This window comes from Notolabrus celidotus, chromosome 6 (assembly GCF_009762535.1).
Source record: "Notolabrus celidotus isolate fNotCel1 chromosome 6, fNotCel1.pri, whole genome shotgun sequence".
Taxonomy (NCBI): Eukaryota; Metazoa; Chordata; class Actinopteri; order Labriformes; family Labridae; genus Notolabrus; species Notolabrus celidotus.
In genome coordinates, this window is record NC_048277.1 from 18486116 (window position 1) to 18502293 (window position 16178).

General features: G+C 42.1%; 1 protein-coding gene across 1 annotated transcript in view; it reads left to right on the plus strand.

Moving 5' to 3' along the window:
• The window catches only part of shank3a (SH3 and multiple ankyrin repeat domains 3a), a 259295-nt gene extending 247136 nt beyond the window's left edge, over positions 1-12159 (plus strand). Inside the window, exons 20-26 of the mRNA XM_034685684.1 lie at positions 1248-1328; positions 1507-1530; positions 1911-2038; positions 2265-2370; positions 2943-3469; positions 3564-5668; positions 10853-12159. Of these exons, the coding sequence (XP_034541575.1) occupies positions 1248-1328; positions 1507-1530; positions 1911-2038; positions 2265-2370; positions 2943-3469; positions 3564-5668; positions 10853-11423 (3542 nt within the window). The 3' untranslated portion in view covers positions 11424-12159. The remainder of the gene's footprint in view (positions 1-1247; positions 1329-1506; positions 1531-1910; positions 2039-2264; positions 2371-2942; positions 3470-3563; positions 5669-10852) is intronic.
• The last annotated feature ends 4019 nt before the right edge of the window (positions 12160-16178 follow it).

A 16178-nucleotide genomic window follows, 5' to 3' on the forward strand; every position in this document is an offset into this window, starting at 1 on the left:
TCTCCCTAGCTCAGTTTTTCTCTCTTCTTCCCCCATACTCCTCCATCTCCTCTGCTACTGTACCAGAATATGCAGACTGGTGATGAAATGAAGATGTTTGATTTGGATTGTACCCAGAATCGTGTGTGAACACTGATCTGCAGCCGCTGATGACAGCAGGATGGTTAGGCTCTAGTAAGGCACAGGGACATGTGTGGGATTTAGAGATCTGTCGCTGTACAGTGGTGCATTGACTGTTAGTCGGTCTCAGCTAGAGTGCGCTGGTGTAGATGTATTGTGGGGTTTGATGGGGAACCAGAGCTTGTTATATGTTTTGGAATGCTTGTGTGTGCGGCTTTAAGATCTATTTTGGACTGCATGGTATTTCACAACCAAAATACCTAACATTTGATTACAAAGAGTGTTCCGTGGGTCCTGAGTAAATACTATCTGTTTTAACTTATAACTCTGTAAACTGTATTTGGAGCTAATATTTGGTTACTGTGTTTTACTTCTTTTAGTGGGGCAATAACAGCCTGTTTCTTTGTGTGGATAGCACTAATGTGTGTCTGCCACAGGCTTTTGGGTATAAAGTCTGCAGCATCTCTTTTTCCTTAGCTGTTGAATTTACTATCATCTCTTTATCGTAAGCCCACATGTCATCATGTCCTCCCTGAGGGAGTATTCCCCATGTATCTGCATGTGGTCCCTCATGTGGGAGGCTCTGCATGCGAGTAACTGCCCGTGCATTTCTGTCTGTCTGATGCATTCCTGCTAAAATCCACAAAGACAGCATATTAAAAGTAAGATGGACGACTTTCTCCCTCTGCCTGCCACCTTATTTTTACTAAGTCTGCCTATTGTGGCGTATAAAATCTACTTTGTGTGTAGCGGGAGGATACAGAAATCTAGAATTATTACGTACAGAACTGCACTGTTCCTTTATTGCCTTTGGGCTCCTCAGCAAAGAGGAATTCTTGCATTGCACAGACTGAGAAAAGAAGAGTCTTAAAGAGAGATCGCCAAGCACTTAACAAGCAGTTGGTCCATCAGAGAACAAAACATGAAGAAGCTGGGCTCCAACCGCAGCCTGAACAGGGTCCTGAGCAAATGCGAGGCATCCAGTTCACATGAACTTGACCAGATCAAAGCAGCTAAGACGGGATGGGCTGGCCGTCTGGAGGATGCCAGGAGGGTGCTGAGCCGCAAAGCCAAAGGATCTTCATCACCCTCATTTGTATCCTCAACGCCATGCCTTTTCTCCACAGCTCCCCCGCCACCCAAGAGGGCTCCTAGCACCACCCTGACACTGCGCTCAAAGTCCATGACAGCTGAGCTGGAAGAACTTGGTGAGTGCCAGAGCACTGGCATGCAAACTCTTTTACTGTCTTCCTCTTTTTCTCTCAGATTTCAGACTTTTCTTTATCATTAAAGCTTGCTGTGTCTCTAACTCTTAGAGTAGTCACTTCTGTTGGCTTGTTCTTGTCATTTTCCCTCCACTGCTGACTCAATCTTTTTCCCACCAAGCTTCTGCTCGTCGGAGAAGAGGAGGTGAGTCTGAGATAAGATATTGACACCCCTTTGAACATCATAAAGATGATTTATCACTGCTATGTCAATCTAAGCAGTTGATACATAGCAGAACACTTGAAAAATGTTTTTTTTTTTTGCTCCCTGTCTGTCTCTTTAACTCTTACTTCTCATTACATAGTGGTTGATCAAGAAATACAGTGTAACTGTATTGAGATAATGCAATGATATTGAACAAAACCTTACCACATGACCTCACATTGTAGTGCATAGCTTCATATTAGGTATGCCTTTTTATCCCATGTTGTATTCTGTATTGTTTTGGCAATGTCAGAAAAGATGACATATTTTCCTGGTATTATGCATCCGTATTTAGTGCTAGTTCTTTTCTTTCTCAACAGAGAGACTAGACGAGATGTTGGCATCCCAAGAGTCAATGTTGCGTTCTCAGCCCTTGGAGGCAGATTACAGAGCAGCCACTGTCAAACAAAGACCTACCAGCAGGAGAATAACACCAGCAGAGATCAGCGTGAGTGCACCTACACAAAGCGCTCTGGCAGACAGCATGTGCCACTTATCTGGCTTACAGTCAAACTCAATCTGAGAATCAAAAGCTACACCGCACTGTGTAATACTCTCTGCACTGCTGCTTTGTCACGGTGTTCTGTATCCAGTTTTTGTAAATCATATGGAGCCTGAAGGCATAAAACTGAATATTATTACAGGGTAAATTCTTGATTTTTGTTTTGCTGTAGTCACTCTTTGAGAGACAAGGGATGACTCTACACGGAGCGCTTCACCCAGGCATTGAGAGAGGTCACATACCAGTACCAAAGGGGATGTCCAGGACCAAGTCTTTTGGTAAAACAATCACCCATCCTGTACATTTTCAAATCAGGTGAATGATAGTGTATCTTATATAAAATATGCTAATGAGCAATATCTGATATCCAGAGAATATTAGATGATGAAGCTTTATTCTTTCACACAAATTGCATCACTGCAGCAACAACATAACATATTTAAAGGTACTAGTCTATATACTAGCATTGCATTACATACTCAAATGTGCGAATGAACTTTTTAGATATATATCAAAACAGATCTGCAGAACAAATGTTCAAGTGCAGGGCCTATCTCAGAAGTAGATCCACACATGTCTTATTTATAGTCCCTGTACTATTAAACAGTTTTCCTGTTTTCAGATGTTTAATGTACTTTAAATTAGTTGTAAAATGAGTATAAGTGTTTTACTAAAATACAGTTTATCTGGGTTTGAGACACCCAATTCATTATTAGATTTTCAGATGAAGCCTTCACAGTGTTATGTGTCATGAGGCAGCTGTGGACCTGCTTGGCTGATAAAAACAATTCTTCTTGCCTGAGATTATTTCCCGTCACCAGGTGATCTGTGTTCTCCCCTCTATCATCAGGTGCCACTGAGGAGGACCGACTGTCTGCCCTTGCAGCTGAGCACAGGTTCCCCCGCAGTTCCTCTATGACGGACAGCCTCAGAGACCACTCACAGCCCCATCCCATCCCTCCACCTCCACAAACGGCACCCCCCCCTCCTCCGTACTACCTAGACACTGGTCCTCCACCAGCCTTCTGTCCCCCTCCACCCCCGTCTAGGACACAGAGTCAGGGCCATGAGCCTGGAGGACGCTCCAGCTTCAAGCCCTCCTCCTTGGACTTGCCTTATGAGGCTGCTCAGCGGCAGGCCACACACATCGAGAGACAGAAGAAAGCCCGCTCTATGATCATTCTTCAGGACTCATCCCATCTACCTGTAGAACCCACGGATATTCCTCGTCCTTCTGCTGCTACTCCACCTGAGCGAATAAAAAGGAAGGGTAGGATTATTGACAACCCTTATGCTAATGTAGGTCAATTTAGCATTGGACTTTACACCCCCACCAAGCCCCAGAGGAAGAAAAGTCCCCTGGTGAAACAACTACAGGTAGGTTTCATGAAGGGGATACTTTGGTTTTTATTAATTTTTTGCCTCAAATTCTCTGATGCGACACGTGGGTTTTTTTCTTGTCATGCTGCAGGTGGAGGATGCACAAGAAAAAGCAAGTTTGGCCTTAGCCGCTGTCCACTCCAGGGAGAGCTCACCCTCAGGACGACACCAACATACCCATGGGCACTCACACACCAGCCGTGCAGACTACTACCAGCAGCAGCTGATGGCTGAGCGAGAGCGTTTGCGTGCCCAGGGAGAGATGATGTTTCAGGGTAAGGGCCCCTTTGCTGCTGCAATTGCAGGAGCAGTGAAAGATCGTGAGCGTCGCCTGGAAGAAAGAAGGAAATCCACTGTCTTCCTTTCTGTTGGGACCATGGAGGGGGCATCCATCACCAGCTCCGATTCCCCCTCTCTAACTCAGTCTCATTCCATCGATGAACGAATGCTAACTCGAGAGCTGGGGCAGCTGCCTCCCCCTGCCTTGGCCCTGAGCCCTTCACCCAGTGGGACCACCTTTATCCATCCACTTACAGGAAAGCCCCTGGACCCCAACTCTCCCCTGGCTCTTGCGCTGGCCGCAAGGGAGAGGGCACTGACCTCACAGAGCCAGTCCCCCACTGGCAGCCCAGAGCCGAGGACTAAACATGAGCGGGCAGGCCAGAGTGTTATGTTCATGGACCCTCAGACCAAAGAGTCTTTACATGGGGATGGTGCACACCCATCTCCTCCTTTTTCACCCAAAAGCGCCAAGGTAGTGGGGTATGGAGATGGATCCTCTCCAGCATCAATATTAGCTCCCCAGCCTACAAAACCACAATGGGCTTCATCTCCATCCTCTGTATCATTTAGACAGGAGATGGAGGCTCGAGTAGAGGAGAGGAAGGAGGAGAAGAGACTAGAGGATAAAAAAAGCATGTTGATCAGTATTATGGACACGTCGCAGCAGAAAACAGCAGGGCTAATCATGGTCCATGCTACTAGTAATGGCCAGGCTGTTGGCGTAAGTTCAGAGGTAGAACAGACACCTGCCCTAACATCCACTGAGCCCAGCAAATCTCCAAGTCCACGGGCTAAATCACCAAGTCCAACAGTATCCCAGGCACAGCTTCAAGCCCAGCCTCAAACTCAGCGTCCAGCCAGTCCAGCCCAAGAGAAGAGTCTGGCTCAGGGAAGCTCAGAGGAGGATGTGGACCCGTACACAGTGACCCTACCCCCTGCAATGTTGTCGTCCAGTGATGAGGAAACAAGAGAGGAGCTGCGTAAGATTGGAGTTGTTCCACCACCAGATGAGTTTGCTAATGGGCTGCTGGCCCAGGCACAGGTAACACCAGTGTCTTCACCCAAACCTGCCTCCTCTCCAACCACCCCTACAACACCAACACCCCAAACCCCCTCAACCCCAATCACTCCGACCGTGACCCCAACACAACCTCAGCCTCCCCAGCCCCCACCTCCACCCAGTGCAGCAGCTGTCTCAGGGAAGCCCTCTGAACCTCTGGAGCCCCCACAGGTGGGCGAGTCTTGCTCTGCAGCTGACTCAGGTGTGGAGGAGGCTGACACCCGCAGCTCAAGCGACAGAGAGCGAGACCACCACCTCGAGACCACCAGCACAGTCTCTACGGTTTCCAGCATGTCCACATTGTCCTCAGAAAGCGGCGAGCCTGCCGACACACACACCACGCACACCTCTTATGCCGATGGGCAGACTTTTGTGCTCGACAAGCCGCCAGTGCCTCCTAAGCCTCGACTTAAGTCCCAGATAGGAGGCGGTAAAGGCCCCGTCACCTTCAGGGACCCTCTGCTGAAGCAGAGCTCCGACAGTGAACTGCTATCACAGCAACAAGCTGCTGCCCTGGCTGCTGCAGCTGGAGGAGCCGGGCTGCCCTCAGGTGGTTCAGCCTCAGTGACTGGACTAGCTCCCACCAAGCCACGATACCTCTTCCAGCGGAGGTCCAAGCTGTGGGGGGATCCAGTGGAGCCTCGTGGGCCGGGAGTAGGGTTAGGTATTGGAAGTTTGGGAAATCTTGGTGGACTGGGGTTGGGGCTGGGTGCAGACGAAGGAACAAAACCATCTGTTATGGGGGAGCTCAGTTCACGACTACAGCAGCTAAATAAAGACACTAGGTCATTGGGAGAGGAACCACTGGGAGCATCACTTGACCCTGGGAGGAAGTCTCCAGTGGCAGGTGCCAGGTAAGAGAAAAGCCAGTGCAAACCAAATTGCTATATTTGAAATAATGATTTCATTTTAATCACATGGTGGCAGAGGTATCAGAGTTAATAAACCAAAGAAAATCTAATGCGCAGTCTGAGAGAGAAGAATCATACATACTTAAAAATATGTGTGAGGCATAGACTTTATTTTTCTAGTTCATCAGCATCTAACCTTACTCTTGATAATCCACATCTATATCTACAGTGGATAATCCCCTATGATTTAGGATTTATGTAATAAACCTGCTTGAAAAGGGATTGCGAACACAGAATATTTAATTTGTTCAAAAGTTAACTAATTGCTGTCTGCAGCTGTCTATAACTGTTTCATATTTTGGTCCAAAAAGAATTAGAGTTTACATAGAAAGAAGTACGCAGAAAGATTCAAAATAAAAGATAACTTAATTTTTCTTTCTGTGAAGATTTCGTTTTACTCAATTTTAAAATGTGCAAATGATGACATATTTAAGCGAGTCCACTGTGCATGAAGGAAATAATGAGATCAGAGGTAACTAGCAATGCCTCCATTAGCTCTTCCGGTAAGTATTCTTTTTAGACAGCTACACTAGGGTTTTCTGAAGCATCTGATGTACAGTGCTGCCTTTTTGTTTTTGATCTGTGGGTTTCTTTTTCTAACACCATCAGTACAATAAAGTCCTTTATTATTTCTGCAGATGTGAGGACACCGAAGAAAGTAAACCTTAAGGTTATAGCTCCTAGGGTAAACATATTCTTTTTTTAACTTATTTTTTCCTAACAAGCCTATCAACTAATCCAACTTTAAGAGAACAATCATTTTATTTATTTATTTATTTATTTATTTATTTATTTATTTATTTATTTTTCTCTTAAAATAATGTGTTTCCTTGTTTGCATCACCTGATTTCTAAAACTGCAAATCTTACTTAATTAAATAACTTTGAGGTAGTGTTAATCTGTAAGTTACTAGTTATATGTGTGTGTGAGCTTGCAAAGCTATCATTGTGAGAACAAAGTCAAGTTAAACTTTCCAAGAGAGGACATTTTGGGAGGACATCCCGGACAATTTTATTTACAAATTTTTCGAAATAAGTTATTAGTTTAAAGTCAATGTTATATTGATTTTCAGTAAGGGTTAGGTTTAAAACAATCACGTTAATAGGGGGTGTTTAAATTGTAGGCCCTGGCAAAGTAAGGGGTTGGCGCTAGGCATCTGGTTCTTATGGTTGAGCTTGTGTTAAGGGGTAGAAAGTTAACATCAGTGATGGTCCCTTAGTGTAGAAGTACAAGTGTGTGTGCAGTGGATTAATGTTGGTGCAAACAGGGTAACAAAGCTTGGAGGCATGCTTTCCTGAAAGCCTCTCCTCATCTCTAACACACACCCCCACTGTTGGGTTAGCACTTACGCCCTTGCTAGTTACCACCCCTCCAGCCTATCCTTCAGCTTTTCCTTGAGTCCTTGTTCAAATAGAAAATAATACATCCACTGCTTGTATCTGCCATCACTGATATGAAGTTGATAAGACCAGAAACTGTTGTTTTTCGTCTTATCTTCATCCTCCATCCTACTGTGATATCAGTGATAATCCTCAGAGTTTGAAGGATGTATTTTCACAGGTATTTGAACATGACTGAACTATAATGGTGTGCCATGTTAAAACCATCCCCCAATGATCTCTGCATCAACAGTCATGTCAATGACGACACTACTTTTTCTGAAGTTCTGAGGTGTCACGTGGAAGAACTAAGAAATAAATGGCGATGTCTCTTTTTGATCTACTTGTTTTCCTTGTATATCGAATGAGGTTAGATGTTGTTTTTATGGCTTAGCAGGTCTGAATCTTACATCGGATGTTTGAAGAACAAATAATGTTGTTTCGATTGTTCTTTGCAGTTTTATGCGGCTTTAAGTGATGTTAATTTTGGCTTCCAAAAACAGCAGGAGTAAGCAGGGAGTCCTCAGATGCAGCGTGTCCTTTCATTTATTCATCTCATTTCTGTTTATGTGAATAAAGTGGGCTGGAAAAGTCCTTTATTTTCTCTGAAGTCCACTGTTGATCAAGAAGAGCTGAATGATTTGAAGAGGCGAGCCAAGTTTTGGGAGATGTAAGAACAGGTTTTAGATTTGTCACAGTCCCCCTATTGTATTAACATCAACAAGAACAGCCGACCAACTCGAAACAACATGAACTACAGTGCATCATTGCACTTTTTTCCATCCAAGGAAATTAGTTCAAATCTACCTTAAGAAACTTTTGCACTTCTCGTAACCACATCTGGCCCCCGTCATGGGAGTGATGGTGTAGTTTTGTGTTGACAGAAGTCTGCTGCCCTCCTTGTTGTTGCTTCGGGACATCTTGGATGGATTTTCCTCCTGTACCTCCATAAATGTAGTGCTTTAAAAATGAAACAATTCTGTAAGCATAGTTTTTTTTATCTGTTGTAATAGCCTCATATGCATATTCTGTGCTCCTTTTACCAGTGTTGTGCTATTATAAGTCAGTATTGTCTGTTACCAAAATAATTTGGGGTGAAAAGCTCATTCATCCTTATTATTTAAGACTTTGCACTCCCTGTTTGACCATAAAAGAAATCTGAAAGTCACTATGTGACAGTGAGCCAAAGTCACCATCATACCAATTCATCTTTGATATGTTCCTCATTAACAACATGACCTGTAGATGGAAGAGCTGACCATGATATCAAGTACAGCATATCATGTAACACCCTCTTCTGGCTGGGCTCATCCTTCTCTGAGAACAGCAATCAAAGTCATCCTTACCACACCCATCCTGACTGTTGATTGCTCTCGGCTGCGACTAATATGATCATGCACACCATTATTTTTCTCTCTCTCTCTTTGCATTTGTTTCTCCTCACCCTCTGCATAGGCACCCCAGCACCTTTAATTAATAACTCCATCACTTATAGCATCCACTGTGCTCCCCATTTAAATCTACACATGCTGCAGTGTCTTGTCTCTGTTGTATCCACCATGTTCACATGCTGTGCATCATAGCTTTGGGTGGTTTAGACACCTGTGATTCTCATTTTGTTTCATTTGTGCCCTTTGGTTTTCTGTTCTTCTGTTCTTCTGTAATTTGCATAACTTTGTTTTGTTTTTCAGTGATTGTGTTGAGGATGGCCATGATCCCTGACTGTCATGCTTATTGGACTCTGTAGGTTCCTAAAATGATGCCAAAACAGAAAATTCGGCAATTTGTATTTTTGATGAGAAAACACAACACAGATTAAAATTGAATGCAGTGTAGTAAATACAAGTGTCAAATAATATCTAATGCCTGCACATTACCTATGTAAATCTATGTTTGCCATCAAATATACAATGAATTTGGTAGTTACAGTTAGATACAACCCCCCCCAAAAAGTCAAGGGACATGTGCCTGCCTTTAGTTTGTTTATTTATTTGTTGTTTGTTTTCCTTTGTTTGTGCAGTGTTTTATATGTGAATAGTGTGCTCATTTCTCTCATGTAGCCCACTGGTCAGACCTTCAGTGCTGAAGCCTACTGTGCTGTCTGTCATGTTATAGACTTATAGAAAGTCCATCGCATCACATGCACACACATAAATACATATACTCAGCCACACTCCTACACTAACACAAACAAACACACACAAACACACACACATGCACACATACACAAAGCAGAGACAGCAGAGTTGGCTGATGCCGACTCTAAGTCTGGTCGGCTGGCTGCGTCTCATGGAGTGATGCTAACATTCTCTCCCATTGCTCTCTCTCTGCTCACCTTGCATGCTCCGCCCTGCTGCTCTGATCTGATTGGTCTAGAACTGACTGTGCGCCCAGGAGGGCAGGACGACTGTGTAAGTGCGCATGGAGCTCATCTCATACCTGTCGGCTCCTTGTAGTCTGATCATTTTTCCAGCCTGTGCGCTGTCTAGCTACCTTTGTTCCATTGTACTCTGTAGTTCAAACCTCATCCATTTCTAAGTATCAAAATACATGCAGGAGAGGGAAAACATGTGCCAAACCTATACATAAGAATCACTAACAATGCATGATTAAACCTGAAACCATTGGACAAACTCTTTTACATATAGACCGCCTTCCTCTTCATCCGGCTTGTACCAAGCTATTTTCACCCTTAGTCCTTAATCCATCTCTCTTCTCCTTCTTTACCATGCTCTCCTTTATTAGATCAATAGTAAACTAATAAGCTAATCAAGCACTTGAACTTTCACAAATTTGCTTACTTTCAATTTACAAGAGAGGGTCAAAGGCAGAAAGTTAGATAAAGCAGCAATTAAGAAACTTGAGTGAGTGTTTCTTCAGTCTCAGAATTATTGCCAGTTTGAGTTTGTACTACCTGTGATTCAGTTTACTTTGTGTGTAGATTACATTCCCTAAATGGTAGACTTCCTGAAGTGAGTTAAGTTTTAGCTGTGCTTTAAAGGTAAATAACAACATAATCTGATCAAGAGAGCCAAGCTTTGTAAAAGGTGTACTCCAGCTATAAACATAAGTTGAGAGACATAAAAAAAAGTCACCTCTGTTTTGATTATACATCATTATTTGTAAGAAAACACAGCATATAGCTCTGTACCATGCAAAGCTGAAAAGCAAGCATAAAAGTCAAATGTATACATGTGTGTATGTGTGTGTGTAGTGGGGTGAGGGTTGTTTGGATATTTGTGTGTGGGTTCAGTGCTTTAGGTTTTTTGCTATCTGTCATTTTTATGTAAGAAATCTTGTTCTGTCTGATTTTGTAACTCAAATCTAATTCTAAATCTTTTGCTTTTTGTGGGTCATTTCAGGGAAGTGTTTCAAATGCCTTTGCTGGAAAAAGTTGCTTTTAAACTACTTTGTCAGAGTGAAAACACTTTCAGTAATGGTATTATCTTGACATAGTACTCTCTACTTCCAGACAAATATTTCATTGTTAAGTTATTGTTTTTTGTGGAATAGTGATCTGACTTAAAAAGAAACTAAAAATACTCACAACTGATGAGTGCAGCTTGCTGCTTTGTAGTTGCTGTGATGTAAGACTATCCCAGTTTAACTATCTTTAACCTGAAGCTTACAGTAACTTAAACTTAAGAAAATGTTTTAGCGTTTTAGATAAGTCTTAATTTCTTCTTTACTCTTACTTTGTCCCCTTCTTCTTCCCTATTAACCCTCTCTTTTTGTTTATCTCCACCAGACTTTTCAGCAGCCTAGGCGAGCTCCACACCATTTCTCAGAGAAGTTATGGCACCACATTCACCATCCGACCCGGTAGCCGTTACCCAATGACCCGACGAGCCCCAAGCCCAGGTTCAGGTTCACCTGACCGGGGCGACCCTCTCGGACGTTTCTCAGGCTTTGGCCTACCAACCTCACCGACTACACCGCCACAAACCATCCTCAAATCCTCCAGCCTCAGCCTTCCCCAGGAGCCTAAAGAAGTCCGCTTTGTAATGAGGAGCTCCAGTGCCCGTTCTCGTTCTCGCTCTCCATCTCCGTCACCTTCCCATTCTCCAGGGCTGGGGTCTCCGCTTTTAGCCCTCCGACCCTTCCACCAGAAACCCCTCCACCTTTGGAACAAGTATGACGTGGGAGACTGGCTAGAGAGCATCAATTTGGGGGAGCACAGAGCAGGGTTTCAGGACCATGAGATTGAAGGCTCTCACCTCCCAGCTCTAACTAAGGATGACTTTGCGGAGCTAGGAGTGACACGCGTTGGACACCGCATGAACATTGAACGAGCACTAAAACTCCTGCTAGAGAGCTGACCCCTGCCCTGAGCCACAACAACACCTGGAGAAATGAAGACCTGCAAGATAAAGAGCTGATAGAAGAGGAACAGGGAATAGGGACCACTCCTCTTTTACTCTGGCTGCTTTCATGTTCTGCATCACAAATGTTTACTTGTGGTCCTTAGCCACACATTTTGTTCCTGTTCTGCATTAATACCCTGCACTTGGCACTGCACTGAAGAGGAGGAATCAATCCATTCGTCCCTCTCCACTCAACCCGTGGTGTATGGCCACCTCCTGGCCTTCATCCAATGAGATAAGACCTCAAAATGTGCTCTTGCAGAAAAGAATGGCATGAGCTCCAATTAAAACATTTGATTTGTGAAAGCTTCAGTTATTCCCTGAATAACACCCACATGGTCTCCCTCACTATTCCCTCCTCTCCTCTCTACCTCTACCCCTCCATCTCTTAGGCCCCTGGAAGCCTTTTTGCAGTACGAGTAAAGGAGGAGGAGGAGGATTTTGTTCTAAACAGAAAGCTCAGTTGCCTTTCAAAATATTTATACAGAGATCATCAATGATGAACACAGGACTATAGACATAGAGTTGACACAGCACTGAACAGGTGTGTCTTCTCTATACCTGCTGTTGTTTTTAAACCGAAGACTTTCGAGCCCAGAGATGGAGCTCCACAAAGTAAACCATTGGAGAAACCCCTCCGCCTTGGTATCTAGACTGTGCTATCTATTATATTTGGAGAATGTTTAACCAACACTCGTGGCTTTTTTCATAATCAATTTTTTGGTTTTCCAAAGGGAATATTATATAAAGGTATTATAAAATATTATATATATATGTATTGAAATATAGCTTTCAGAAGAAAAGACAATGTTGCAAAGAGGAAATGTAATAAATTAATCTGCGCCTGTTTTTGGTTTTTAGTATAGAAGGCAGAGAAATCTTTAAATTTATTCCACCAATAGTTTACTCATTTCTACCAATTATATATACATATATAAATATATATATTTGAAATTTGAAAAAAGTATATAGATATGGAAATGAAAGTTTTTGTCATAGGTATACAGTTTTACTTACGCTCACCTTTTTTTGAAACGTAGCATGAAGCATCATGTCTTTGACAGAGAGTGTGTTGTTTGTTTTTATTTTCTTACGGTCTTCCTTCATACTAAAGGGCATCCCGTAATGTGAGGCTGAGACCCCAGCTGACTCCCATCCCTTCTGGTCCAGCTACATATACCCTGACCTGGTTCGGACTCTGCTTTATCCTCAGAAACACAGTAAAAACCACAGATTGAAAAAGTTACTTGGTAAAAGTAATTCTTCATCTTTTGCCTGTTAATCACTCAGGGATGGAAGTTTGAGGCACTAGCATGGAGATGTTGTCGGCTGTTTTCATACTATCCTTTTTAGATGCTTGCCTGTGAGGACAATTAATCACCACAGTTTGAAAAAATTTAGAGGGCTAGTAAAATTTCCATCCCTGCAACCCCTGATGGTTCCCCTCATACCAGGCCAAGTGAAGTGGGAGGTGGAGGTTTAAAGAAAAAACTATGGGATTTTTCTCATAACCAGGGCCCAGTTGGTTAAGAGCAACTTAGTCTGATTAGATTGGATGACATCCTATTCTTGTTCAAAAGAAAAAAAGGATTCTGAAATCCACTTGGATTAGGTAATCCATAACATTAAACTGATCCCAGCAGACAGTCAGATTCAGGCTAGATTCCAGCAACAAAAGGAGTCTAAACTTTTAAATTGTCAAACTGTATAGGTTTTTTAATTGTTTCATCGATATGGGGTCATTAAGGACATCAGCATTGTAAAAAAAAAAACGGGGGGATTTTTTTTACTTAATTCACCAATTAGCTATAAAATTAGATATGACATATTTCATTTAAATCCAACTGTGAGGTACTGTCCTTTTGTGGGGACTATGGTGGCCCTATAATCATATGTATGTAGAATATAGACACATATTATTTAGAATAAAGTCCCTTTCTTCTAAATCTATACAGAAAAGTTATCTTATCCAATTTTCTTTGGAAAAACAGGACAAAAGTTGGCTGGATTACCTAATCCTTGATGCAACTATTGGGATTTCCAAATACTGATAATTCTAATCCAAGTTCAACTTTCTGAACAACTGGGCCCAGTTGAGCGGCAATGATCCTTAAAGAACCAGAAAGCAGAACCCTCTCTGTGATGTTATCTTCACAGCAGAGGGAAACAACTATTAAGTTTCAAGTGAGTGAACCCAGTAAAAGCTTTAACTGTTGAACTAAATGTTCTCAAAAAGCTACGCAAGTATAACAACTTTGGCTTAAATGAACTTAACAGGAAGCATGTGCCCTTTTGAAATGCCACGGTGAGAAATGTGTCTGTAGTCTGTCAGGCTGTTGGGATGGGAAAGCTTCTGTAGGGTCTGTAAGGAGAATTCAGTATATTACAACCTGGCTATGTCTTGCAACATCGCTGCTTCACTGTATCTCTGCGGTTTACTAAGAGTGTAAAATATTATCATAAACATAAGCAGCCAGAACTGTAAAATTAAGACCCAGGTTGTAAAAGCAAAAATTACAACTGAATTCTCCTTAAATAATACAAAATCTACAATTGTACTCATGAGTAGCTTCTGCTGGCAGTGAGAAACAGTGAGTTTTATTCACGCAACAAATAGCATTTTATCCATAGCTTTCCTCTTACAGAAGGCTGCCAGCTGATCTCTATTACTTCTAAAAAACCTCCGCACATCAGCAGAATCAGTCAGTACGCCAAGGCTCTTTACTTGGCCAGAAGTTCTGTGCATCTTTTTCTTTTTTGCTAGCAGTTTGTAAAAGCGGGTGGTGAATATAATGTTGAATCTGGGTTGTAGGAATAGCACTCACTGCCTCACTGTGACCTCACTGATTATTTTTCTCTTGACTCCAGTGTTACAGTTTGTCTTCTGACTCATTTGAACTCTTTGTGTTTCTTGTTTATTTTGTTTCTTTGTTGATTTGTTACCCTCGAACACTGTGGGTAGATTTTGTAGCGTGTGGAACATGATACTTTAATCTTTCACTCATTTGAATTTTAGAGTGACAGAAAAGGTGAAAAAAATATTCTGTCCATTCTAAACGTACTTACACATGTAAAAATGAACAAACTACAGATATTGCTTTTTTTTTTAATCACAAGCAATGTATATATGATAGATTTCATATAAATTTTTGAAAAAAGTATATAGATCTATATATGAATGTTTGGCATATATGCATAGTTAACCACCTGTGGAAAAGGTGAGCAGATTTTATTCTTTCTATGAACTCTTGAACTTTTGAACTCTGAACTATGAACTAGGGGATGATTTGCACAAAACAAGGTGACAAGGTGCTAACATAAAAGCCACCCAACGTCCTAATGCATGCGTGCATCTGGATCCCCTGAACCTCCCTGTGTGGTCGTTCCTCTTCACCATGTGTGTGTAAATGTGTGTGAGTGTGTGCAAATGCTTGTTTATTTTTTTGTGTGTGTGTTTGTTTGAGAGAGTGAGACAAAGAGAGAGAGAGAGAGAGTGTATGGTTGATTGTTAGGGTTTACATCTTTGGAGTTAGTCCACGATAGCCTTACTGTTTTACCATCAGAGATTCCCGGCAGTGGCTGTGTCACACAAACACACACTCACACTAGATACACACTAACAGAAAAATGCACATACATTCATGTATGATTTCCACACTGATCATTTTCTGCATACTTGTTTTGTTGTGAGTGACGTCTTTTTAAAGTGGACTGCTCTGACAGAGACAGATACAGTCGCTTATTAACACAAAGTATTGAATGAAACCATTGTGACATTTTATATTGCTAAAAAACTAGAACTCACCTTGTAACTGTGTAGGTATGGCTTATGCAGTGTCACTGTTTTGTACACTCATTCCCAGATGGCATTTTGCGCTCCTTACCCTCCACTCTGTCTGGCAGCACTCCTTTTTCCTTTTTCAGACCTTCAGTTTCTGAGTTTTGAGATGCTATATGAGGTGATCCAGTGAGGAACAAACAACACAAAGGAAAAATGTGCCAAAAAATAACTTAACTTTTAACTGTATATTTGTCTTTGCTTTAGGACTATCTTAGTTACAGCATTCTTGAGCTGTTAGACTCAATAATATGGTGCCATCTCCTGGAAATCTTGAGAACAACGGACATTTGTTAGATACCTCTGTATTTCTGACAGGTGGAAATGCAGTCATTGTTATTTTGTGAAGTAGCAGGCAATTGCATCTATATATAGATATAACATGTTATATCTATGTATATAATATAAAGCCTGCGTTTAACTACCTGTGAGCTTTGCATTAACATTTCTATTTAAATTTTGAGACAAAGTATCACAACTGCTTGACTTTACTGTGATGAAGGATATTATCCAGCTTGGCTTACTGTTCCCGTGAAAATATAAAACACAAATGCCTCTGAGGTGAATGTGTATGGACTCAAATCATACAGGCTGGCCTGGTTAGAACAAAAACAGCTGTAGTGAACACCTGGTCAGATGGCTGTGTATGTTTACCACAAATTCAGATGCAAAATGATGCTACAGAACAATGTGTAACCGACTTACACACCATTAGGGTCAAATAAGTTCAGTGAAGGGTTATCTTTGTCTTATTTTCTAATCAACAAAGCACAATCTACATAGCGTAGGGGGAGCAGTGTAACCTTTTTAAAAACCCACTGGGGTCCGGTCACCCACTGGAACCAGTGATCTTATCATCAAAGGGGTTTTTC